General features: G+C 39.0%; 1 protein-coding gene across 1 annotated transcript in view; it reads left to right on the forward strand.

Annotated features, from left to right (window-relative positions):
• The first annotated feature begins 3,741 nt into the window (after nt 1-3,741).
• Nucleotides 3,742-25,971, forward strand: part of LOC146613798 (3',5'-cyclic-AMP phosphodiesterase 4B-like) — a 42,462-nt gene continuing 20,232 nt past the window's right edge. Inside the window, exons 1-8 of the mRNA XM_085378735.1 lie at nt 3,742-3,802; nt 4,894-4,962; nt 11,614-11,755; nt 16,585-16,832; nt 21,556-21,750; nt 21,852-21,888; nt 22,416-22,486; nt 23,223-23,272. Coding sequence (XP_085234861.1) covers nt 11,714-11,755; nt 16,585-16,832; nt 21,556-21,750; nt 21,852-21,888; nt 22,416-22,486; nt 23,223-23,272 — 643 coding nt within the window. The 5' untranslated portion in view covers nt 3,742-3,802; nt 4,894-4,962; nt 11,614-11,713. The remainder of the gene's footprint in view (nt 3,803-4,893; nt 4,963-11,613; nt 11,756-16,584; nt 16,833-21,555; nt 21,751-21,851; nt 21,889-22,415; nt 22,487-23,222; nt 23,273-25,971) is intronic.

Raw genomic sequence — 25,971 nt, forward strand, 5'->3', positions numbered from 1 at the left:
TGTAACACAGTAACATGATCCTCAAAAGCCAGCCGAGGCGTCTGAAAAATGACTCTTTGTACGATCAGTCCAGAAAAAGTAGCCATTAAACTTTATTCTTCTGTACATTACAAAGCAATCCATAATCCTGACAAAATGTTATGGCATAATGAATTCATTTTTTGTTTTGTTTTTTTACTTGTTGAATGGTAAATACTGTACATGTTTGCTATTTTTGTCCTAGTAGGTGCCTTCTCTCGCATACTTCTTCACACACGCCTGCCTTAGACAATGTACCTTTCAAAGGGTCTGGTTGTAATTTGTTTTTCACCATCAGGGCCTGGTGAAATCTTTAACTTTAATTTAACATTTGCATCCTTGCATGTAATGTTCCCATAGTCAGTCAATAACTAATGATGAGCTTTGTTTGATCAGCATGTGTAACGAAACCTGTCACAGAAAGAAATGTTCGCAGAAAATTCCTGATTTCCTAAACATCTGCTACACAGTTGCTTTTCAGAGGGAAATGTTGTATTGTTTGTATGTAACTGACATGTTCAAGTCCATCAACGGGAAGAAAGTGTACGTTCTCTGTTGTGACTGCTATATTCACACTTTAAAGACACTAAGGAGTGCCTAAGAGTTCTGTAAGTTTTTTTATAAGCTCCTGATTGCACTTTTCTAACACTGATTAAAACTCTCTGTGTAGTGAAGCAAATGCACGGGCTCTGTCTGTTCACTGATCGTGATTTGATGAGAACTTGATTTGACTTCTGTACATCTCACCTCTTTGTCGCTCCTGATGGCTGATGCATCCAATCAGACACCTGCGCACTGTTTATACAGCAGAGCAGCAGTAGCGGTTGTAGCAAACCCCAGAAAGGGCCTCTCATGAGACAAGAAGTGGAAAAGAAGCTGTGTGGGTGAGTGTTTTGGAATCATTTCCTTCTGGTTGGATTTTGACACAGGTGTGAACAGCTGCTAAATTTGTAATTATCTGTTTATTTATTTATGTTTGCTACTTCATAGTTTGCGTACAAGCTTATAATCCTCACTGAAAAACATATTTCTACTTTCCCTTTCCGCAATTTACAAACACACAAGCATTAGTAATGAATGCAGACTGGCAACAATGCCAGTTGTGAACAAACCGCATAACAAAGGAGTGATAAAACCCAACATTACCTATTCAGGGTTAAATTGCATGTGACAGAAATCCACCACGCAGCTGCACACCACCTGAGTGGTTTAATTCCATTCTCTGTTCATGTGTGTCAGGATGCGCCGAAGCCGCCTCACCAGTCTGAAATGAGTGCATTTCCTCCACAAAACAAAAGAACCCGCACTCTGCATATGAATTGTTATTGTTTATATGTAAAGCATGCTGCCTGCCTCCACTAATTGCCTTTTATATGAGAGTGGGCACAACATGTATAGTTTATAGTCTAACATCTCTACAAACAGGTTTAGCAGCTGTATCATTGCTGCTGCGTAAAAGTCTCTTCTGAAACGCAATAGCAAAGTTGTGTATGTGCAATGCATAATGTCTTCACTGCATGTTTATGCAAACTTTAAGAACTTGAACACTAGATACTGATTATAGTAAATGTAAATCTGGTTTTGGAAGGCATTAACATGATGAATTCAGCCACCTGTGTGAAACAATGGCAGCAAGTTGCACTACTGAGGCACCCTGCAAAGACTTTTTATAGTCAATTTATGCTAGTGGGTTAGTCTCAGGAATGAAGCAGAGGCCTTAACATGGCTGTAGATAAAAAAAATAAATAAAAATCATTTTGTAAAGAAAAGTTGGGGATTGATTGATGAAGACGAAAAAGATGCCCAGGGACACCCATTCATCTCTCTTTCAGGACAGCTGTTGCCTGGCAACAACCAAGGCATCAAAATCATTCTAAAACACTCCCGAGAATGCCCTTGAACACAACACAATGCAACAGAGTTTTGAGTAACATAACAGCGCAACACACTGTGCAACACGCATACAGTGTTTGTTAATGTGTGATGCTGCAATAAACACTACATGACACTGCCGCTGTGGTGGGTGGCAGTGTCAAAGGCAACACACTGTACAGCTCAGTGCAGACACACAGTCAGCGCAACAGAACCCAGTTAAACGATGCAAGACCAAAAAGAAATGAGTAAAGCATAATGCACTGCACCAAGAGGTAACACAATGTTAACAACAGTGCAGTAACACTGCTGAAGGTAATTCTAACTAGAACAGGCAGATATATATTTAAATACCTACTTTTTCCTGTAGAATAGTGGTTGCCAAAATAAAATAAAAAGATTCCCACAAAACAAGAATATTTTTTTCATTACCGTCCTCCATATGGTCTATGGTCCAATGAAACTGATGAGACTGTATTTATATAATAGTTTTAGGATAAGAATTGCCCCAAATCGCACCCAATACTGGAATTGTTGGTAAGATCTTAATCAGTTTACAATCATGAGGTTGCCCTTGGAAAACTTTGTTCCTTTTCACAGGTCTGTAACCCGTCTGTAGGCTACATAGACTGAATATAAAAGATGCACATTAGCATGTTATGTAGTTAGCATTTTGGCCACCTCCGTATTTATTTTATGTTGTTTGTTTTATGTTGTCACCAGTGCTAAATGATCAGCTATATAGCAGTCTTGGTTAGCATTCATAAACTGTATGAGATTTTCATTCACAAAAAAACTGGAGCACAAACAGATGAATCCACTGAAAATGCTTTAAATGCGAGCAACAGCACAAACACAGTGAAGAGATCTAGCTGAGTGACTCAAAATAGCAAAGCGAGGTCTAGCAGACAGTTGCTGGCTAGCACTGCCTGTGTGAACACAGTCAAAATGTTCACACCCTTAACTTGAAACCAAACTCCAAACAAATGAGTTATTAAAAAAAAAAAAAACTGTCTCCCTCCCCTCACCCCAAACCAGTCCCAGCAGATAGCTGTCCCTCTCATAGCCTGGTTTCTTCCTGCTAAAAGGGAGTTTTTCCTTTCCACTGTCCCAAGTGCTTGCTCATAGGGGGTTAGTTTGAATGTTAGCGCCTTGAGGCCATTGTTGTGATTTGGTGTTATAAAAATAAAATTAGAATGGAAACTTCCATCATTTCTATCTAATCTGCTGAAGTTGGGCATTTTAACCTCGGAATCTACGAGGACTGATTCACTTTCAGAGCAAGTCTCAAGATTGAATTGGTGAACTTTCAGTTCTTTGCTCTTCTGCACTGGCTTGTTTTATCTATGTAGCAGCTTTTCAACTTGAGTCAGTTCCAGCTGGCATGGGCAAGAATAATAGATTATAGACAGGTCCATCACATCACTGCATGTAGATAATTATTTTGTATGTGAAACATATAATTAACCTTTTTGATAAAAATAAAATAAATATAAATAGTGTGGATAACTTTCAGTTTAGCTCAGTATCCCTGACCGCTATTTAACAGAAACGATCCGCATATGAGGAAGTTAATGAAAGCCAGAGGGCCAGAGGGACTTGTAGAGCCATTAAATAGTAATCCATATCTTGCGCTGGCAGGAAATCAAATGGACGATGCCGAACAGGCAGCAATAGTGAGGAGCCACAGAGGGCGTGAGCGCTGTAAAGCCATTGGTAAGCGGAAGGATTTGCGTCGTGGATGTTAAAGCCAATCGATGCGCTCGCGAGGTCGTGAAAGGGATCGAGCGCGAATGGCACAAATGGAACCTAATAAAAGGGGGCGCGTGCTCGGAGCGCAGCACAGGAACAGTGCGTACAGTGTGTTGCAGTAGACACGAGCGCGTCGGAAAACGGATAAAGCCTATTACTGGTAAGAGACCACGTTTAACCGTTTTCTTATAGACAAAATGTCGTTTTCTTTAGCTTCCAGGAAAATAAATAAAGAAAAAAACTTACCGAGCTTATCATTTGTACACTCAGAGCTTTATGTTGTTTTTCCTCTGTAGCACACAACAATAGCCCACGCGACATTTTTGAAGTTTTGATAAATGTGTGCAGCATCCCTTTAAAATATGTACAGGAAAGGATAATGGAATTAGTTATTTCAGATATTTACGAAAAAAGGAGTTTCAGGACGTTCAGATGACAGGTTTCCGTAATTTGAGCTGTACCGAGGCTATTCTGGGTGGAACACGATCGACACTCGGATGTCTTGAGTTGCACTGAAAGGTCTTTTGATTTAGTCATATCACGCAGTTTTCGTGTCTCTGCGCAGACTGCTCCTTAATCTCTCCGGTGACTTTTCTTTGTGGGCATCTCCCTTCCTGTTGACAGTCGACTTGTTCAATTTTTTTAGTGTGTGTGTGCGTTACACTAAAAACATTCTTAGATTCTCAGGTTAGACGCACTTTACTGAGTCTAACCTAAGAAATCAAAGTTAGTGATTTCTCTCCTAAACAAGCGAGTTTGATTTATGTCTGAGTTTGTGACAATTGTGTGGGTGGCGAGAAAGGGAGTATTTGTGAACTGTAGATGGTGTGATAGAAAACTTGGATAGACCCACATTAACAAAACCTGTCAACCCATTAAGCAGTGAAGTCAGGGTTGGATGAGGTCAGTCAATTATGGATACTAATTGGTGGTACTAATGATGATGTTGTTACTGTCCTGCCTTTCTTGTCGCTGAACTGTGATGTTTGGCTTCCAGCCGGTGTTTGTCATGTTTGGGTGGAAACTCCAGCTGACTGGAAATCCCTGCATGCATGATTGAATGCACAAGCACAGAATATGGTATATGGTTCCCCTAAGAGATATATCATGGACCATTGGTGCTGGTCTACAATCAATTGTATAGTTTCAACTGACCAAAATACTGTGATCAGTCAGCATTTTTCCTTCTCAAAGATTTCACAGTGAAATGTGATCAGTCCAGTTATAATCCATACATTGTTTCTCCTTCAGGTCGAAAATTTGCTGATGTGAATTCCTGCTCGCCCGTTCACCACGGTCTCAAGGAGAACAGCTCCTTCTGTAAGTACACCTTTACAGTCACTGAGAGGAAATATTGTGGCCAGAATCCACTTTATAGGTATTATAGAGTATTATATATTTTTCTATTAGTTTCCATGCAGAGGAATTCTGCTTGCAGTATGTTGCTTGTTGAAATTGCTCGGTATAATTTTATATCAAGTCCATAATTCAGTGCGATGGGGTTATGGGCATTTGTACTACGTGACATTTTCAGAATTCATATGCGGTAGGTATTAATATGATGTGTGAAATTGTTTTTCAAGAAAAAATACATAACTAATCCTCCCCTCAGATTTCCCACTTTTCTTAAATGATTTCTTAAAGTGCCTTAAATTGTGGTTTTAAAATGTTGGTCTGACAAATTGAGCAATTTGAAGGCATCTGCTTATCAGTATAAGGTTTTAAATTCCATATTTTCAATAATTTTTTTAATCAATTTTGTTTTTGTTTACTCAAATATAATATATATATTTTGTTTATGAAATGGTCCAAAATATATAAAAGAAAAATCAGACATCTGTCATGTAAGGTAACACAGGCTCAGTGAATTTAAAGTATGTGGACATAGTTGTGTATAGATTCCTGTTAAAGGCCAGATCTGAAGCAAGAAACCCTGAATATACTAACAACAACAAACGAAGGAAATATTGGCTAGTTAGTTCTCGTTGCAGAACAGATATTGGTATAGGTGCTGGTGGAAAAGAGAAAATGGTTCCCCAAGATAACGTGAAACTTTTTGTAAAGAATTTGTGCACTTCAATTTAAGGAGTATGTCCCAAGAGGGCATATCAAAGCTTCACAATGATTCATTTCTGGATTTGTGGTTATGTTTACATGGATGTTGCCAGTGATGATGCTCACCAAAGGCCGTATCAGTGAACCATCTCCACCCCCACCTCCGAATCCTGCACACCATGCCAAGCCTTCTGTTACCGCCTTACTCCCCAAGTCAGCTGTTATTTTTCACTCTAAAAGCTTTAGCCTGTGTAGTTGGTACACCAAGTTTCCTCTTGTAAATGGATACTTGATGAAGAGCTGACACCGACAGTACTTCAGTAACAATACCTGAGTGCATGTTATTAAAGCGACTTGAATATGATGGGGTAATCAGCGTGAGTGTTTTTTCAAAGCTGGCACTCTCTCTAATTATTGCTGGTTTTGTCAGAAACTCTTAGGAGTGACTCATCCAGAGTCACTGCTGCCATGTGTCCAGAGTCCAATCCCCATCAATTATGTGTAATTTTGTTCTTTTTGTCTGAATCCACAACATCTAAGGCTCATGATGAAATAAACATTTTTTGTCATTTCTTTCATCCAAATATAAAAAAAGTATTTTTAATGAATGCTGAATATGAATAAATGAGTCATTTGTGCTAGTCTGCTAGTTACACATGATAAGTACACGAGGGTGATTGTAGGTATCTTATTTAAGGTAGGTATTTTTGCATGAAATATTTATTTATTTGTATTTATGTTTTTAAACCAATCAAGTCAGTCTGTAAGACAACAAAGCTGGAAATCGGTCTGCCTCCCCCATTACTGTTATTCACAGTGCCAATATAACAAGCACATGCTGTGAGAGAAGAACAATCTACAAGTACCAACAGGCTCAGAGAGTCTGGCCTACCCATTCTCTCTCTCTGTGTCTCTGGCTTTCTGTGTCTGTACAGTAGGGCAGTGGGTTCCCTGGCCTCCACAGTGACGTCATATTTCAGCTGCCACAAATTGGTGTGTTGTTTCTCTCCCTCCTCAACAAACTCCTCTCAGTCCTCGCTCGTCTGAAAAGCTCATTTCTGCTTGAATCTGCTTTTGCACTGAATGCAAATGTGACTTAGTTTAGAGCTCTCAACTGCAAGCAGTCTAAAATGAGAAATGCTCATTAACATTAGGAAATTCAGTTGTTGATTGAAGCTTAAAAACAATGTAAAACTATTACTCTTTGAGAGGTTTCTTCCTTCATAACGTATTTGATAAATGTTTATAACACTTGTAGTTGTGTTCATTCAGTTGTGTTTCATTCTTAATCAATTGTTTATTGAAGGCACACCAAAACAGATTTCTAGTTTTATTATGCTGTTGCCAAATATAGGTCCTTGTAAAATATGGCAAAAAAGAAAGAGAAAGGAGTGTTATGCCTAGTTAATTTTCTGCTATTAAAGTTAAGTATGGCAGTGCCCCCCTTAGCCCCTCCTTGGTGGCACCCCTGGTAGAGACAAGCAGCATTTTGCTTGAAAGCTTGCTTAAAAAGTGAGTTATCTAAATAGTACTGTAGTTACAGATAATAGTTACAGATTACTTTCAGCTAATCAGTTCCTTGGTCTAAACATTTTAAGCCTGTGTAGAAAATTGCCTCTGACATATTTCTGATCTGTAACAATGTATCTTTCTATGAAATGGTTATTCATATTTGTGGACATAATTATTTCAGTGTGCTCTAACTTTGTAAATATAAGTACACCTGCATGAAGTGCAACAACTGCTTTGTGTGTAGAACAAGCCTACACACACAGTGTGGGACGGATGGATAAAAATAGAAAAATAAGACTGCCTAAAACTTGCTGCAACCGTCTAACAAGTATTTTTCTTGACATGCAGTTCTTAACCTTGTACATTCAGAGGAAATTAACAGATCAACTCTGTGCTGAAGGAGCCTGGCAAATATTGATTGGTATCATATTCAGCGCTGTAGGAATTACATTAATATGGATCTTTCTAAAATGGTGCCTGGAGTGCTTTTGTGAAAGCTGATGTTCTTCAATCATATATAACATTCTGTGATTGTCTTTTTAATGAAGCCAGGAAGCCTATAAATAGTGTCTATACATTTACTCCAGTTGGCAAGTAGATATTCCAGAAGTTCTGGGAAAAAAGCAAGTACTTGTCACTAGCTTAGATAGTTTTCACTGAAATTCCATTTGTAATGCATATGTGTCTCTCCTCTTGGGAACGGGTCTAACTTTGGCTTGTCATTTTTCTCAAGCTGTTACATCTACAAAACAGCTTTTTTTTTAGCATTATGCCCAACAACATGTACTATTTTTCAGGCTTGTGCAAATATAAATAAGTAAGTAAGTAACCTTAAAACTGTGCAAATTAAAGAAATGACTCTGGAGATATTGTTCTCCAGGAGGCCTGATTATTTATTTTTCTTGTCGTCTGTTTGCTCTTTGAAGGTTGTAAATAGTGATTGCCGTAAACCTTCAGCTACATATCTGCCACATTAGACTCAACAGATAAAGTGTGCAAATGTTTTTGAAATGCAGTGTGCGATCATTGAGCTGTTTCATTTGAATCACCCTACAATAACATATTGATGTCTTTTGGCTTAAATGAAACTGCAGGTGGCTCTGACTTAGTCTTCATTTGGATGAGTTTCAGTTCCCTTTTTTGCATGTTTATCCTATGATTTGAAATGACAGGAGGAAAAAAACATTGTGTCTTTGTTATCTTCCTGACGCAGTAAAACAAGAGCACTCAGCCTCTTGCATTTGGTCATATAGATGAGATACAATCTGTGAACAGCCTGCATGTTTAAATTGCTGTTCTTTAGGACTGAATAAAGTGCATTCAGTGGGATTTAGATGGAATAAACGTGGGTGGGCATAACAGTCAAATGGAACCTAATGTCGACAGCTGTCTTGTCCTGTGACCAGTGCTAGCTTCTCCATTTGGCATTCACACATTAATTTAATTCAACACAGAATAGTTCAATGCTAGGTCAATGAAGTCAGTTTGCCAAACAAATACATGTCATCTAAGCAAATCTTTGCGTGTTAGTAAATGATAAATGTAAAGTTATTCCTTCAGGGTTGTGACACATGGATGGCTTCAAAAGCCCCCCTTGTTGGACTTCAGAGTAACTGAATGTAATATTAACACAGTTCCACGCATGCTTTCTTTACCCCTTTTTGTTTTACCACCACAAAAGGTACCTTTGTGTGGGTGACCAGCTATTTTCAATTAATGACTCACCCTTCACAGCTCTCCATTGTTCATGGGTGCTGTGTGACATAGATTAACTCGTCAGATGGCTGAATTTTGTCACTTCTCGTTTTCGGCCATGCAGACCTCTGATTGCAGATGCTAGTTTTTGTTAATATTGTGAACTTCCCATTTACTGTGCATGCTCTTACAGCATTAAGGCATTTCCCTGCTTCCCCAATTCAATGCTTTTGTTTTATTTGATGTTCACATGGACTGTGACAGGAAACCATAGACCCCACACAAAATATAGTATCGCTAACTACAATTTTAATAATCTAATTGGTGCACTTTATCATGTATCTCAAAATCATGTATCATCACACCTTGTAGGGAATGTAAATTATGTTTTGTAGGCAGTGTACTGTTATGCTGTCTTACACATATCTTGATTTGCCCCCCTAATGGAGTTTATCTGATTAGGAAATTTTACACTTATAGTGTACTTTGAAGCTTTTTAGGCAGCTTTGTTTTGTGCAGTGACTGATTACGGTAAAGCCAAGGCTGTCCATGACTCGCGCATTGCTCTCGAGTTGTAGATTAAGCAAAGATTTTTTGTTATTTTTTCCCCTTAATGCAATGATAATATCCATATAGCACAATGCTCTCTGATGTGCTCTTCAAGTCCATGCCAAATTCTTACAATCCCTATCTTGAGTGCTGCCTCATGACCATGCATTCTGGTACCCGCTTCACATCAACAATCAATTATTTGTAGAGGCAGAGACCAACCCCTGGGGGTGATCTTTTGCTGAGGCTGTGAGAATGGGAGGTCAGGGGAAGCTTTTTTTCTCTCTCTCTAGTAAGTGGAGGCTGTGTAATCTACTGTCTTAAGTCCACTGATGTTTTGATTGAGAGTTCTTTCATGCTCAAATGCTCAAGCCTCAAAGGGCTTTCCCTTCCTTAGATGCATTGACAGAGCCCTGAAATTCTTATTAAGGCAAATGGCAAGGAGCAAGACTTGAAAGTAAGATTGTGACAAACATTTTTTTTAACAGTAGTACATCTATATAATGGCTCCTTGTTGACAGTGAGCCTCAGTTGTCAATCTACTGATCTCCTTAAAATATCGTCTGAAATATAATGAACCAAAACGGAAACTAAACCAAACTTTGACAAAACAGCGAGGACACAGTGCCAGCCAAAATCAGGTTAATGTGGGTGCCACACTGTGGGAATCAATCATGACATGGAAAACATTGATTTATGTCTGTCACATTGTCAGTCATTCCTGCCTTGTGGTGATTTTCCACCAGCTGTGGTTGTTCTATAATTGATGAGGGCGCAGTCACTACATTCAGAGAAGCTGGCAGAAACTGGAACTGGGTTAAAAGCAAGCAGTCAAAGTGATACTCACTACAAAGCCAAATGAGTGGAACTTGACCTAGGCCAGCTCTGTAGACCAAGTCGGGTGCCACTCATTTGCTAACAGCAATGCATGTCCTCTATCAGACAGCTGGGGACTTTAACCTAATGGGTATAAAAGTGTATATTGTTCGTTGTTGAGGTCAGAATGTTCGGACCTCCATAGATGCTGGATACGATCACACCATGATCATTTTCAAAATCCTTTATTCTGCTTTCAGTTAGATGAAAGTTAGATGAGGTAGTTTCAAGTGGCAAGGTACAAATTATTGGTATGATGTGGGAAATGAATGGCTTAATCAGTGCCTTCACCCAAGAAACTGGGGTTCAAATCCTGTGTGTTGATTTGGAAAATATACCGTTTCACTATATTAGCTTGTGCGTGAAAGACTTTCCGACAAACAGTCCTGGGCTCTGCAGTGAGCAGCATCTCACTAAAAAGCCTTCAGGCACAACTGTATGTATCACACCCCTAACTAATGAGTAATTCTTAGCATACTATAAAAAAACAAACCGTGGTTCTTTTTTTTTTAACAAACCCTTTTTTTTACAGTAGTGCTTGTTTAAACACTTAATATTTAAGAGGCTTGTGTGCGGTTTTAAGAAAGACAAGACTAAGAGGGGCACATGATACAGAATATGTGATCAGCAAGCGATCAGAACAAAGACATGATCACATTCTGTGTCCATCCATCCAATAGTTGTCAAAGATATTTCACTTACAGTAAGGAATGTCACTTTCATTATGACCATTCGAAAAAAGGCCCTAGGCTTTATTTCTTGAGACCAAGAATGTCTGTAGAAAATTTGATGGTAACAAATAAATGTATTTCATTCTGATTCACAATGACTAACTAAGGCTAACATAATGGCATTGCCTCTCTAAGCCACACTGCTGGCATAGATAGAATGCTTGTAAACGTGATTGTTGTTGCTTTAGCATTAACACTGAAAGTATGCTAAGCTTTCCAGTTGTGTCTTACAGTTTTCTGAAGGGTTTTTACTGCCTTTAATTTATATTACCTTTTATATGCTTTTTATCCAAATGATGGAATTGGTAAATCACTGATTTTTAAATGCGTATAGAAAAGCAATGTATCACAGCTCATGCAGGGTTGTTTCTTTGTATCAAATTATTCACTGCATGTACACCACATAGCCGGTCAAAACTGTTCAAGTCTGATGCAAGGCTAAAGCAAGTCTGACATCAAATGCAGACAGATTTACTATGATTGAGGCAGAATAACTTTTGGAATTTGCTACTTTAACATTGTTTCCCACACCCTCCCTGCTTCCCGTGTGCAGGCATATTGGTGAAGCTGCCCACAGCACAGGACGCAGGAAAGAACTGAATTTTTGGAGGATCTGACACAGAGACGGAGAGTCTGGCTGCGCATCCCTCAGGATGAAGAAAAGTAGGAGTGCGCATGGAGTAACACCAGGTGATGTAAGTGCTGATTTTTTTCCCCACCAACCATCTGCTAAATCATGAGTCCGTCCATGCATTCATTAGCCTGCAATATGTAATTTCCTTTTATCTGAAATTCTGTGCCTCACCTTTAAGGTTTCTGGTTCCGTATTTGTGCAATTTCCATATATTTTGTAATATTTGTCTTCCTTGTGTTTCCTTCTGAATAAAGGTAGATTGAGCTCTAGCAGGAAAACACACTGCAGTATGTCTGTGTGGCGGTCAGTGACTCACAAACAGATGACTGTACTGTACACAACAGACCGCTATCTGGCAGAATACACTGCAGAGAGGGAGCTGGTGTGTGTGTGTTTGTGCATGTGTTCATGATTTGTGTGTGTACGAGAAAGTGAAGAAGATGAAGATTGAGAGTTGAGGAGTGACTTTAGAAGCAAGAGGCAGAGCGAGCCGAGGATGAACGTGTTAAAGTACAGCTCACACTAGGAAACATTCAGGGCATAGACTGAATGGAAACATGGATAAGAGGAGGAAGGACAAGGATCTGACAGAGAGGCCCATCTGCTTCTCCTCTGTGTCAGTGGTGTTTATGACTGGGCAGGCAGGCCAGTTCATTTACACTGACACTGTCCAACACGAGCACAGAGGCCAAGTAAAATTCTGGATGATGAAAGTTTTCCTGCTGTGACTGGCCTTTATCACCCTCTATCCCCTTATTTATTACGCTATACAAAAATGTATTTCTTGTTTAAATGTATTGCCTGCCTAATGCAAAGCATTTCTGTGCTGTGTTTGCTTCTTAGCTGAAGGAAATATCCAGTGTAAAGTAACATGATGGTTAATCATGACAAGATGTATAACATTTTTTACTTTTTTTGTATTTTTACTCTAATGCAAACATTTGTTTTGGTAATGGTGGTCACATTTTTGATAGCTTCATAATAGAGCTCTCTTTTCTGAACCTTATGATGTCGGCTGCTTCTTTCCCTTACTAAAGTTTGTTAGGGCAAATATCTAATCAGCCAGTAACTCAATACATTCGGTGCATGGTGAAGGCGTCCTACTGAAGCTCTGAATGGAAAAGAAAGTTGATTTCAGTATCATATGGTACCAGTATTGTAATGTGTTGTCCGGCACCTCTTTGAAGTAAAGCACCTCTGACAAAAGGGGTTCCAAACTGATACTAGTAAGGTGTACCTAATAAACTGGCTGGTGAGTGGATGTACTACATAGTATGTTGGTGTGCCTTAAATATTTTTTCTCTACTTGTTCTGTTTTTTCAGTAATTACTTACACTGCTTTTTATAGCTGTGCACTGCAGTGTTTCCCACTATGTGAGAATTTGGCTGTGGCTGTGGGCTGCTGTAGTGTTCCCTAAATGACTCACATGTTGGCGTTTGGTAGTTTTGAAAGTGTAACAGAGATTACTTTATTCAAAGAGATTTGTTTATTTCTTTTTATCCACTGTGTGTGTTAATTTTGTTCATTTCCAAGCTTGAGGTTTTTGTTTGCTTCACAGAGAAGATTAATAGCTCCTTAAGCATGAATTCGCTATGCGACAGTGTTTGATGTGTCCTACCTTTCTTTTAGATTCTGTAGCACTTACATAATTAAAGCAAGAGTCATTTTTCCCGTCTTTGCTGAAAGGTTTAATAATTCAGTCACTACATAAAGCCATGCTGTTGGAGCTTCACTCCTAAAGCTGTCTCATTTATGATCGCCTTTCTCAAAAAGGCTTTTTGGAAGTGCCCCACAAAACACTGGAGCTGTTTCAGCTCTGCAGCCAAGAAAGGCCTTTCATCTTCCTGGAGAAAACACCCACTCCACCTCTGTTTGACTCTGTGCAGCTACACTACCTCCGTTTGAGATCTGTTGTTTTCCCTTTCATCTTAGTTCCTTTCCTTTTATGACCATGTTCTGACACACATTACAAATCCAGGTTTACTAATGTTTCGACCCCTGGCTTATACTTTATATACAAGGTGAATTGGCCTTATACTTTCTTCCTGATGTCATGGGCAAGTGATCAGTGGAGAAATAGAATTACATAGCGAGACAACAGTTGCAATCAATAAACAAATAATAAATAATTTACCCAATAACACTGACATATTGACAGGAGACTATTTAGTTCTCTGCTTGACAAGTGGTTTAGTAAATGGAAACAAACTTCGATTGGTTTTCCGGACAGTTTATGTTTTGCCAGATTTAATTTTCACCCATTTTCCTGGGAGAGGAAGAATATATCTTCAAAAAGACAGGAGCAATATGTCAGGCAAATTGCACAGAACGAGCCGGGGAGTGAAGCGCAGTGGGTTTACTGACAATCAGAAAGGACAGCACACTCCCATCTCTGCATTGGTTTCTTCAACTATCTCGTGTTCACTCTGTCATTCGGAGTCTTTTCCTTCCCTGTTCCCGTCTTTTTTGCAGTTATCTCTCATTTATGTCTTGCAGGGTACTTTCCTGCTATTACTTGTCAGTCACATTGATTGGAAAGAGGAAATGGGATGACATAATCTTTCTCTCATTTCTCCCATTAGACAGACACCTGGCTGTGTACACTGTCAGTTAAATAATATCTATATGTTGTCCAAACATCTATCCGTTTGAACACTCAGTTGAGTTTACCATGTGCTTTCCATACACCAGTGAAGAATCACTGCTGTAACTGGATAACCGTATTACCTGGAATGTTTTTCTCAGTGGTCATTTCGAGTTTGACAGAGAAGATTTGTCATGTTTTTCATGGGCGCCATCCACATATTGAACTCTGCTGCTCCACCCACAAATGCATTTTCCTTACAAATGTGGGACATTTTAGGGGAAATGAACAGGATGTCCAACGGTATCAGATTTGTTGAAATAATTGATTAAACACAATTTTCCTTACTTTTTGAAATATTGCTGTTATCGAGTTAGCATATTAATGTTATCGTATTACTTTTTATTAATCCAAATATTGAAAGCATAATTATGTTTTTGAAAGTTACCATATAATTATTCCTCACTGTTGTCATCAAATGTGCTTCCCAATTTTGATCCTGTGTTTTTGGCTCTTTGTTACACTGACTTAAATGTGATACTATACAAAGATTAAACTCCCAGTGTTACCATGTAATTAATGAGATATCATGTAAAGAATCTTCATTAATGCCATTAGTAACAGTTGTGTTTGCCTACAATTTCATACATGGCCTTAACCAACTATAACATCACTAAAGTCTGGATCTACATTTTATTTTATTTTATTTTATTTTTTCAAAATGAGAGGTGAATCAGTGTGTAATGATATTTGATTGGCTTAGGCATGAGTAGTGAATCAGAACCACAGCAATCGAGTAAGTGACTTTTACTTTGTGCTGTTTTAATTTCAAAGGAATAATTATGTATTTTGTTATTTTTATTTCAGCATCCGTCTTCTATATTTCAGAATGGGGAAGTGTACAGAATAAATTCATTACAGTTTCTGGTTTTCATTATATTGCAACTCTAGGACTTGGTTTCTGCAGAAGTGTAGCCTTTTCTTTGGGTCATTGGATCAGAAGTGCTGTAATTTAAATGTGATACATTAAAACAAACAGTTCTGGCCCTCACTACTTTTTAAACCCCAGTTTCATTTCTAAATGGTGTCTGTGAAATAGGTTTATTTGAATGAATCATTGCATGGTTTGTCCACTAGAGAGCACTAAGTTCATTTTTCAAGTTGTTCCACGTGTTCACAGCTCTCTTAAAAAATCTATACTAAGACTGTTGTGTATATGAAATATTTACATTAGAAAATAACACTGCAGGGCAACATAAGAGTATTTGCCTCGGATATCAGATACTGACTGGGTTAAAGAGCCTTGTTGTTGTTGTTAAACAGTGGTAAGCTTTCCGTCTGGATCACAGGGAGGTTAGACTGTAGCTTCGCGCTCTTTCCTTTTCACACTAGCTGTCAGCTTCTGTATTTCTCACTCTTCTTGTCTGTCTAGCCTCCTGTGGCCACATTGACATAAAAAACCAAATCATTGCTCGATAGCCTCAGACCCATTCTAGGAATTCTTCAGTCCCCGTCCTTTCCCCCTCTCATTGTTATTGTGCTTCATATGCTGCTTGTCTGCATGAAATCTTTGACGTGTTTAATTTCTTCTTGCATGCTGTGAACATAAATTGTTTGATATATGCAGAATGAGCTCTGGCAGCCCATTTCTGTTTCCTCAGTACGCTGACTTGTTTACAACCCATCATTTCAATGAATCACTCTGTGATCCATACTGGAAACTTCATGCCAAAGAAGGCGCACTAAACATACAATATTTACACTCTGCACAGCTTCATCGACATATCAGCTGGCACTTTTTATTTATTATTATTTATTTATTTTTGCATTTCCAACCATAGCTGGAAGCTTTAGGTTTTGCAGTTGACCGAAAAAACCTAAGGCTTGAATTCACATGAATTAAGTGCAAATGTTTGTTGGCTGAAGGATGATGCGATTATAATTTAGTGGTCAGAGGTCACAAAATATATTTTTGGCTACAACTCACACTACATGTGCAAATTTTGACAAAAGTTCAAACAAATGTCTAATAAGAAGGACATTTACATAGAAAGGTAAGACATGGATGTAAAGTAGTTTCACTGGCCTGTGAATGCATAAAACTTCAAGGTTTTAATTTCATCCATCCATTTTTATTTTTTAAATCACGTTTTTCCCCCATGGTTTTACATTTTATCCTCTTATTTATAGTATTTCTTATGTGCTATGCACATTTTTTACTTCTTTAACATTTTCCCTTACTGATTTTCTTTTTCTGAGACAATTTCGTATCAAAGCTAAACATTCATTATCTCCTTTCTGTCAGGAAAATAAGGAGCCTCCTGTGGGACAGTTTTCTGCAGGCAACACTCTCGGGGTGGAGGTGTTCAAAGTCCACAGGCGGTTTTCTGGCAATCTGCAGCTGCCTCCGTTGTCATGGCGACAGGCAGAGAAGGAGAGGGAAAGGGGAAGGCCGCTAACACCAGAAGAAGATCCCGTAACCCATAGCAGACCCACGAGCCTGCCCATCGCCTCTCTGCCTCGCATTGACATCACACAGGCTGACCCTGACAGGTGAGGCTGTGATAAACACACTGACACGCTCAAACGCTTTATAAGGCGGCACCGATGCTGCGCACGTTTGGGCATTATTTTTTTTCCTTGTACTTCTCTGCGTTTGTGCTTTTGTTGTGCTGCAGTAATAATGTAGTAATTTGAGAAAAGCAGCACAGCTTGTGTACCGGGTAACAGCGGGAGGCCGGTGTTTTCTCCCATCTAGATCTGACATTAGATTTGCAAGCAAGCAACAAAGTTGGCATTTATGAATTTTTTGGGGGTGAAAGACGGGGTACATACTCGACAGCTCATGTGTCTGTCGCAGTGCCAACACAAAGAGGTAGACAACGCATTCACGTTACGGCAAATTTAGAATCACCAGTCAAACTAAGATTCATGTCTATTGAATGCGGGAGGAAGCCAGAGTTCCCCAGAAAAACCCACACAGACATGGGAAGAACATGCACACACTTGAAGTTGCTGAATAGCAGTTTCCCGTATGTATTATTTCGTTGAGCAATTATAATTCATCCCACCAAACTACTTTCGCTTTTTGAGATCTTTTGAATCTATTTTATCTGGTGTCTGTATTTTTTGTTGCTTTCATCTGTATAAGGCTTATACTATGTCCTCGTGCTTTTGAAAAACATGGGTTGGATTTATCTGGATTACAGGTCAGGAGCAGAGAAACTTTTGCTCTGTTTATTGCACAACACTGGAGACGCCCCATAACTTTTTGCTTTGTTTTCCAGCTGCTTTTGAGTAGCCAGTCAGCTTGTTTAAAAAGGCTTCTGTTCATATTGATTAGCATTATGAATAATGCAGTGGAGGATTGTCTGGATAATATCAACCAATAAAAATAAATCATACGTTCAGACATATTTATTTGAGTTTGTGAGTGAATATTTTAGTGCAGTCTTGTCCGGCATCAGACTTGGTTGTAAAGCGGACTCTTTAATGGAAACTAGTATAGAATTCAAAGGGGTCGGGTTGGGCCAGGCAGACTGTTGCAGTGTTACTTCTAGTCATTCTGGCCAGAAACTCTCACCAAGATCCTCAGGCAAGCAGGCAACGATCAGACGTCTACATCGATACAGACGCTTCACTGTAGCCAGCGCATGGTAAGGATATTCTTTTGAGGGTGTTAAAGAGAGAATTAAATAAATAAAATAGAGGATTGAAACCCAAGTAGTGGGTTTGCTTGTCAGCTGTAATGTGTTTTTGAAGAGCTACAGCAGGTAGTCGTGATTGTGGATTTATTTAGTAACTCAGGCGGACCCTTATTTAGAAGTAGTTTATTTCAGGTTGTCAAAAATGTCCCTGCTCCAGGATGAGTTAGAGCTCAGGGGACTCATTTTTAAAAAATAACTCATTGGTGTGGAAAGATGCCTTGGAAAAAGACCCTGAAATAACACATAAAAAAAAAGATATATTAACAGGAAACAGTCCCCTTTATGTCATACCTTACATAAGGTAAAGTTTATTCATATAGCCCAATATCATGGGGTTGTCACTGCAAGCTTGCAATAAAACACACAGCAAACACTTTATTACGATAAAAGTGTGAGACATCTCTGGAAAGCCATTTGTGATTCCAAGACCAAAGCGATTGGCAGACATCCCTGTGCTGTACGTACAGAGTGTTGAAATACTCAGATGATGAAATTCACCCTTGGGGCGTGATTTCATCACAAATGTTTTAGTTCTTAAAATATTTTTAAAAGTACACGCTGAGCAAAGCAGCGTGCTGGGACTTTCTCCTCTGGGATGTACTTACATTAATGTGTGTGGCTAGCCCATGTTGTTTTTATAGACTACGGCACGATTCTCTCCTTTGTTTCCCTTCTTAAATAAATCCTTCTGTTAATGCCACAAACTTGAATTCATCAGGAAAGAGGATTTTTTTTCCCCTCAATCGTCAGTTGTGAAACATTGGTAATGGTTTTATCCAGTCCAAAGAGTTTAGCCTTGTTTTTTCTCCTGAGAAGCCATTTAGCGTCAGGCCATTTTTTGACAGTACTTTTTTTTCCTATTTTCTATTTGGGACCCTCTGTCTTTGATCAAATTAATTTGTAACTTTCATGTCTAAGTGAAAAAACATATCAATCTGCTGATAGCGTGACTACTTCTGACCTGTCTGGTTGTTCTTTAGATACATCTGGTTATCATGCAACTAGAAAAGTAATTTGACACTTTCACCTACTTATGATCCAAGTCCCACTACCACAAGGCTGCTTAGTGAGCAATGTTTTGCTGTACCAGACAGTGACATGCAAGTTGAAATCTGACATTGTGGTCAGATCATAAATTATCTTTGATTTGATTAGTAGTCTGTAAAATTCATTGTACCCCTCATAATCTCTGGTGGTTTTAAATGTTAATCCAAGCATCAGATTTCCTGACGATTTCCAGGCCTACGTGGAACTGTGACCCCGCTGTATATACTGTATGTGGAAGGCTTTTACTTAAGCTCTGGTTCTCCTCAGTCTTCCACATGTCAACCAAGTCAACAGACCTTCAGCCTAATCACAGAAATCAACTACTGCTATGGACATTGAGTTTTATAAATAGTAGCTAAGTACCAGAGAATTTCTAATAATACATTGTCTACTATCAGAAGAAGAGCACAGTAATAGTGTTAGCCATATTGCAGCTTTAATAACACATCACGGCATCAGAAACCTCCTGCTAGTTCTCCTCTTTATTTTACACCACACAGTCACTGTACTGTCTCTTAACACACAGATGGGTTTTTTTCTCATCTGGGGAAATATGTACAGTGTACATTAAATGCACATTAACTATAATCTCCAAAGTTGGCAAATAAATGAGGATCTGGATTTTCAACGTAATCGCGACGTCCCACTGTAAAGTCTTGTCGGCGCTGTGTTTTAATACAGAGGGATAAAGGACAGGCGGCCAGATAAACAGAGCGACTGCTGGTGCGTTTTTCCTGCGCTTCAGCCCAGATCTGCATGTTAGCATCTGCCAAGCCTACGTTATTCCAGCACGTGGGCTGCTACTGGACAGAAAGGGGAGGCTGCAAAAGTGTGTGTGTATGTATGAGTGAGCAGACAGTGTCACTGTTTTATGTTGCTCGATGTGGACCTTGAAGAGGGAGAAAAATGTTTCGAAGGTCTCCTAGGTGCAGAGCTGGACATTTTGACTTCAGTGAGGAAGTTGTCAACAGAGCACACCTCTCAGCTCCAAGGTGATGTTTCAGTAGTTTTCTCTTTTTTTTATTGCACTGAGTATTTTATATATGCATATGAGTCCTTTTTTCACTCTACATGTCAATATTTTAGAAAAATAACTTCACTGGTAGATTTTAACATGATGCTCTTTTTCTTTTAACCTTTTCATTTCCACTGTAGTGCATATTTACTGAAAGTTCTTGATTGGTTTCACACTGTGGGATTAGATCGCTGTAGTTAAAATATGTTGTTTGCTGAAACTGAATGACGCAAAGCACAACACAGATGACGCTGGTCTTCCTGCATGTGTGTAATCAGAGTTCTCACATTAATCTGAGCTTCTCTGGCAGAGGTGTGGGACTGTCTCAATGGGACACGCGCCTAGTTAATCCCACATGTAGGAGAAATTAAAGAGGCGGGCTTTAACGTGGAGAAAACATGAAGTGGCACTTCTAATAAAATGAAGTATGTAAATGGTAATCAAGCCAAGGACTCTGAGTTATTTTTCCATTTCATGGTTTGTGGCATCTGCTATTCCTGCTGGGCACTGACAGTTTGACCTTGCACCTCTAAACTCCTGTCCATCTGACCCAATCATCTGGTTACACAATAACTCGTCCCGGTCCTCTACATAAACTCTGTGGTGACAAACAGATTATGTCTCTGTGTGCATCTGTGGTGGTTTTTATTGATCAAACAACTATTGAGGAAAGCTGCATTTAGCAGTTAGCATGTTGGTTTATTTTTGCTCTGAGCATGAGTTCTCTGGTTGCTCTTTCTGATTTCTGCTTGTCAATTTTAAAAACAATTTTAATATATATGAATTTTTTAGATGGCATCAAGGTTGTAAGCATCACATGCTAAGAAAAGCCATAAATTCTACAATATTGTATTGTCTTCCTTTTAAATTTTTTTATTATCATTAGTTCAATTTTAGTGTTCAAATACATTCATCTTAAACAATGAGGGAAGGTAATCAAGATGTAGGCAGATGCTTGTGAGTGCATCAGTTACTGTAAAAGAAAACGTAGTTAGTAAAAAAGCAAAAATGTGCCTTTAATCACACATCAGGCAGCTGGTCACTCTTTGTATGTCATTTCCTAACTGCTGAGTTTGAATGGAACTGTCATGGACAGTGTTCCCGTAAGAAACAAACCAGACGGGCAGATTACAGTAAAACCAGCCCTGCTTGTACAGACAGTGAAGCATACTTATTTTATGAGTGTTATAGTTGTTGTTTTTTTCAGCTGTGGATGAATGGATGAGTAATTTTTTTAGGATTTATGCAATAATCTACTTCCTGGATAGGATTTGTCAACATGTTTTGCAAGCCAGTACTTACAGGTAGATTACGGAAGGTATATTCAAGATGACGATGATGATTTAAAAGTTAAATCTAAATGGCAAGATTGATGATCAATCAGACTTTGGCTTATGCTTTTAAAACTAATAGATTTAAAGAACTTGCTTTGCATTGTAAAGAATCACATCCTGATATTTTCTTCTCTCCCCCTGGATTGTTTTTTTTTTTTTTAACTTTCTTTTAGTTTTGAAGGGGAGAATGGCCCATCAGTGTGCTGCAGCCCATCAGACCCTCAGGCATCCCCAGGTTCAGGTCTGGTTCTTCATCCCAATTTGGCAGCTTACGGCCAGCGGCGGGAGTCCTTCCTGTACCGCTCTGACAGCGACTATGAGCTATCACCAAAATCCTTATCCCGAAATTCTTCCATCGTTGGAGAATTGTGAGTGGTTTTAATCACAGCATTGTCACATTACACTACAGTTAGCTATGTGTTTGTCTGTTTGTGTAACAGGCTTTCCTTTCATTACTCTCATTTTTCAGACATGGAGAAGACTTGATTGTGACACCGTTTGCCCAGGTAAGAGCTTGTCATAGCTCCATAGATCAAGTACAAAGAGCATCAATTATCTCAGAATATAAAACACAATTTCTCACAATAACTTTTTAATCTAAATGTCCCATGGCGCCATATTGAACTCTTTGCCCACAATTGGCAATGAAGATATATAACAACATCGGCATGGCAGAAGAACTCTACACTCGGATTTCAGCTTCATTGCAGAAACCTTTTCAGACAAACAGTATAGAAATCTATAAATAATATAGAGATATTTAGTGCCATATTATTTAATTACATTATTAAAAACAGTAATTTGCCCCAAACTAGTCATAAAATAAAAGAATCACAATTCTTTAAAACACCTCTCTTTTAAACACATGGTCAATAGCAAAGGTTATTCTCCATGCTCTCCTGTGAGAGGTAAGTTATAGTCCTTAAACATTTTTCACACTTTTTTATTTTCATGCAAAATGTCTTGTTTTAAATTTCACTTTTACTTTTTGCACATTCTTTCTCTTACGTCAGTCTTTTGATCTTCTCTTTAGGTTCTGGCAAGTCTTCGGACAGTTAGGAACAACTTCACCACCTTGACAAATGTACAGTGTGTATCTAATAAGTAAGTGGGATCATTATTAGTTTCTGTACTTAGAGTTTTTATGATCCACAATTTAATATTTATTTTTTATTGAGGAAAAATCTGCCTGTGGATCTTAGTTTTTGGAGATACACCAGTAAGCCACACCATTAAAATCAGACTAGGACTTCTGATTGTGCCATGTGTTGTTTTATAGAAGGCACCAGATAAGAAGATAATCAGTGTTTGTCACTTTACCTGTCGGTAGTTTTAATGTTGTGGCTCATAAGTGTCTGTTTTGACAATGGTTGGAGATGCCAGCATGCTCCACTTGGGGGCACCAAAGCTTCAGAAACTTTTATAATGCTGTGGGCTTGTGAAGAAGTCTCGCAAATATAAATTCACATATCTCAAGAGCCTTTTGCTGGTGACACAAAACTGGACACAGTGACATTTCAATTCTGTTTTTTGTTTTGAGAGGCACAAACATCATCTTTTACATGGAAGTGCTCGCAGGTTTCCAGTGATCACTGAATTGGGTCAGTGGTTGTAGTTGCATCAAATTTACCAGAGGTGCACACTGAGTCAATCTGACCTCAGAGAAAAGGGTCACCGCAAGCCTGAGACCTGTTCAGAGAACCAAGGGAGTTGTTTTGTGTTTATCTTATGGCAACAAAGACCGACTGGAACCAAATGAAATAAATAAATAAATAAATGATGGAAGCATTTTTCCAGGCTCCTAATTTTTAAAACTTTGTAAATTATTTCTCTGTTGCAGGAGATCTCCCGCTACAAATCAGCCCCATGTCACCAAAGTGTGCCTGTCAGGTGAGTGAATAAGCCTTCTGTTAAAGAAAGAAAAGGGAGTTCATTATCACCCTTATCAGAATGAATGATTCTGGGAAATGTTGCACCCTGCAACACACATACTACTAACTGTCTGTGCTGTTTATATGGCTTTTGCAATTTCTGAGATTACAAATTCCAGGTTTTGATGCTTGAGCAGAATGATGCTCAGTTAAAGTTTTGAGTGAGCCAAAAAAGAAAGATGCTGAACTGAAAAAAAGCAAAGAAAACAAATGGAACAGCCAGTGATGTCCAATTGTTCTCCAATGCATGTGCTGTAATGCATTTACACAGATGGGGATTCTTGCATGCAACTGAAGTCTGCACAGTTGTTAGCAAAAATAATAGTTTGGGTTTCAAACACGTGAAAGTGGCATACACAATGGATTGCTTATTTCACGCCTCTGCAGTGTTCAAATAGATTGTCCCTTTGCACACAACACACATTTACATAAGGAAATATAGTTCCTCTTTTAAATTTCCATAAAAGTACTGAGTTAGATGTTTTCCCAGCCAGGATAAAATGTTATCTTTGACTCTTTTCACAAATGCAAACATAAGCAGCAGGCCTTCGTTATTCAAGGAGGAAACTGTGACTTGGTAAGGCGCAAAATTCCCGTGAAGTGTCATTATGGAGGCACCGAGAAAAAACCAAAGTGTGAGAACAACAGAAGCACCTACTGGTTTAGATTCAGATTAGGTAGAAGGCAACAAGTGAAAGAAAAAGAGGAGGGAGGTGTCGATATTGGTTCTTGCTGCACTGGTTCTTCAAGTCCAATTGACGTCAGCATGGCCTACACACATGGGTGCTCGACTTCCTATCAGCACAGATGGGCTGCGAGGAGTGTCCCACAGCAGGAAAAATACAACACAACTGTGAGTCTCTTATTGTCCTTCCTCCTCCACATTTCTCACAAACCATGACCTCCAAGTAATCAGTGCAGAGTGAAACTATCTCACTGGCTTCCATTATGACGCATGAGGAAGATAAAACAAGAAAAACAAATTTGAAGCCTCTGAGACTCAGAGCTCGGAGGTTTATATACTGTATTTCTTGTCCTACCAGGGAATCTTGCTGCTCTCAGCTTTCTCTGAGCGTATAGAGAAAATGGAGTACACCTGCCACTAAATAATGGTGACGGTTGAGTTTGTTCAGTACGCAGCTACAACAATTAACAATATCACAATGAAAGATGTCATCATATCCTCCCTTGTGCTGCTTTCTGTCCCGTTTTCCTTGACTCTTTGACCGGAAAAGGAGAACAGATTTTTCCTGTTTTCCCTCTGTGTTTTTAGTCTGGCAAAATCCCCAGTAGTGGAAAAGAAAGAGTACCAGGTCTTTTTGGGCATGAGCTCAGCATAAATGAGTGCGCACTTATACACTCTGGACAGCTCTATAAAGGGATTATAGACGGACACGGGGAAAGACAATAAAAATCAAGACAGAAGATGATGTGGTGACACATGCACACATTGGCATCAAGACATATCAAGAGAGCTACCAGATTATTGCTGGGAGTGAGATACAAAAGAATGAAAACACAGTAAAGGTCAAAGAGAGAGAGAGAGAGATAATCATCTGGCAGTATGGGAGTAGCATATCAAATTCGGTGAAATAAACAAGAAGAGCACAACCGTGACCACAGCCAGTGGGTGAAGGGGCATAATGAGAAGAAAACAAGAAGCAGGGGGTATTCTAAAAATCAGCTCAGCTGCAAATGCGTTACTGCAGGCTGTTCGCGCTGTTCGACTTACTCCAGAAACGTGACGGGATTGAAGTTTTCCCCCTTATGAGTTTGCAATTTATGGTTCGCTAGCCAAACTGGCCCCATCGCACACAGTCTCGTGAGCTCAGCGAGCAACAAAGAGCTCACTCTTCCCCTACTGATTCAGATTACAGGCTTTGCTCTATAGCATGCCTGATAAATAGCACTTTTGAGAAGTTGCTTTATTATGACGTCTTTGACAGTCAAGGCCTGATGATTAATCTGCAGCGATTATTACTGGCATTAGCCAAACACAGATGGTATGAACTCTGGGGTTAGTCATGTGTCCGAGAGAGCTGTAAAACCTCGCAATGGCCTCATGAGCAAATGCTGGCTAGACTGTTTTCAGATATTAATCATTACACAGCGCCCACAGAAATTAATCTTTAAGAAATCCCTGTTCAAAAAAGGCTACCCCTAGTTAGCTTTAGACTTGGCCCCAAGAGGGAAAACTATATATGCGTTCCCGCTTAATTTGTGATGAAATTATACTGTTTTGCTTGATGTGTGTGTGTTTTTAAATGAAGTGTAATATTGGACCTAGCAATTTTTACTTGACTTCCCACTTTCAAATCAAAAGTGATCTTGTTTACACTAGAAGCACACACAGTAGTAAAAAGAACTACTGTATAACAGTACATTTGCTATTTTCCTAAGAACGTCGACTATCCATTTCATATCTACATGTTAAATTTGAGGCCAGCATGAGCAGCAGGTCAGCTTAGTGAAAAAAGACCAAAAAAACCCCTAAAAGTTTGACAATCCACAGAGCTCACAGCACACTTATTAACATGCAGAATAACAAAGTAGCCAAGATTTCGTGCTACATTTTCCATCTTCTGTTACACTTTTATCCTTTTCACTGAAAGAAGAAAAAAAAAGAAGTTAAAACTAAAGTAAAAGGAAATCACACAC

The sequence above is a fragment of the Diplotaxodon limnothrissa genome, linkage group LG18 (assembly GCF_057381915.1).
Source record: "Diplotaxodon limnothrissa isolate DT_005_m linkage group LG18, D_limnothrissa_male_GT1.1, whole genome shotgun sequence".
Lineage (NCBI taxonomy): Eukaryota > Metazoa > Chordata > Actinopteri > Cichliformes > Cichlidae > Diplotaxodon > Diplotaxodon limnothrissa.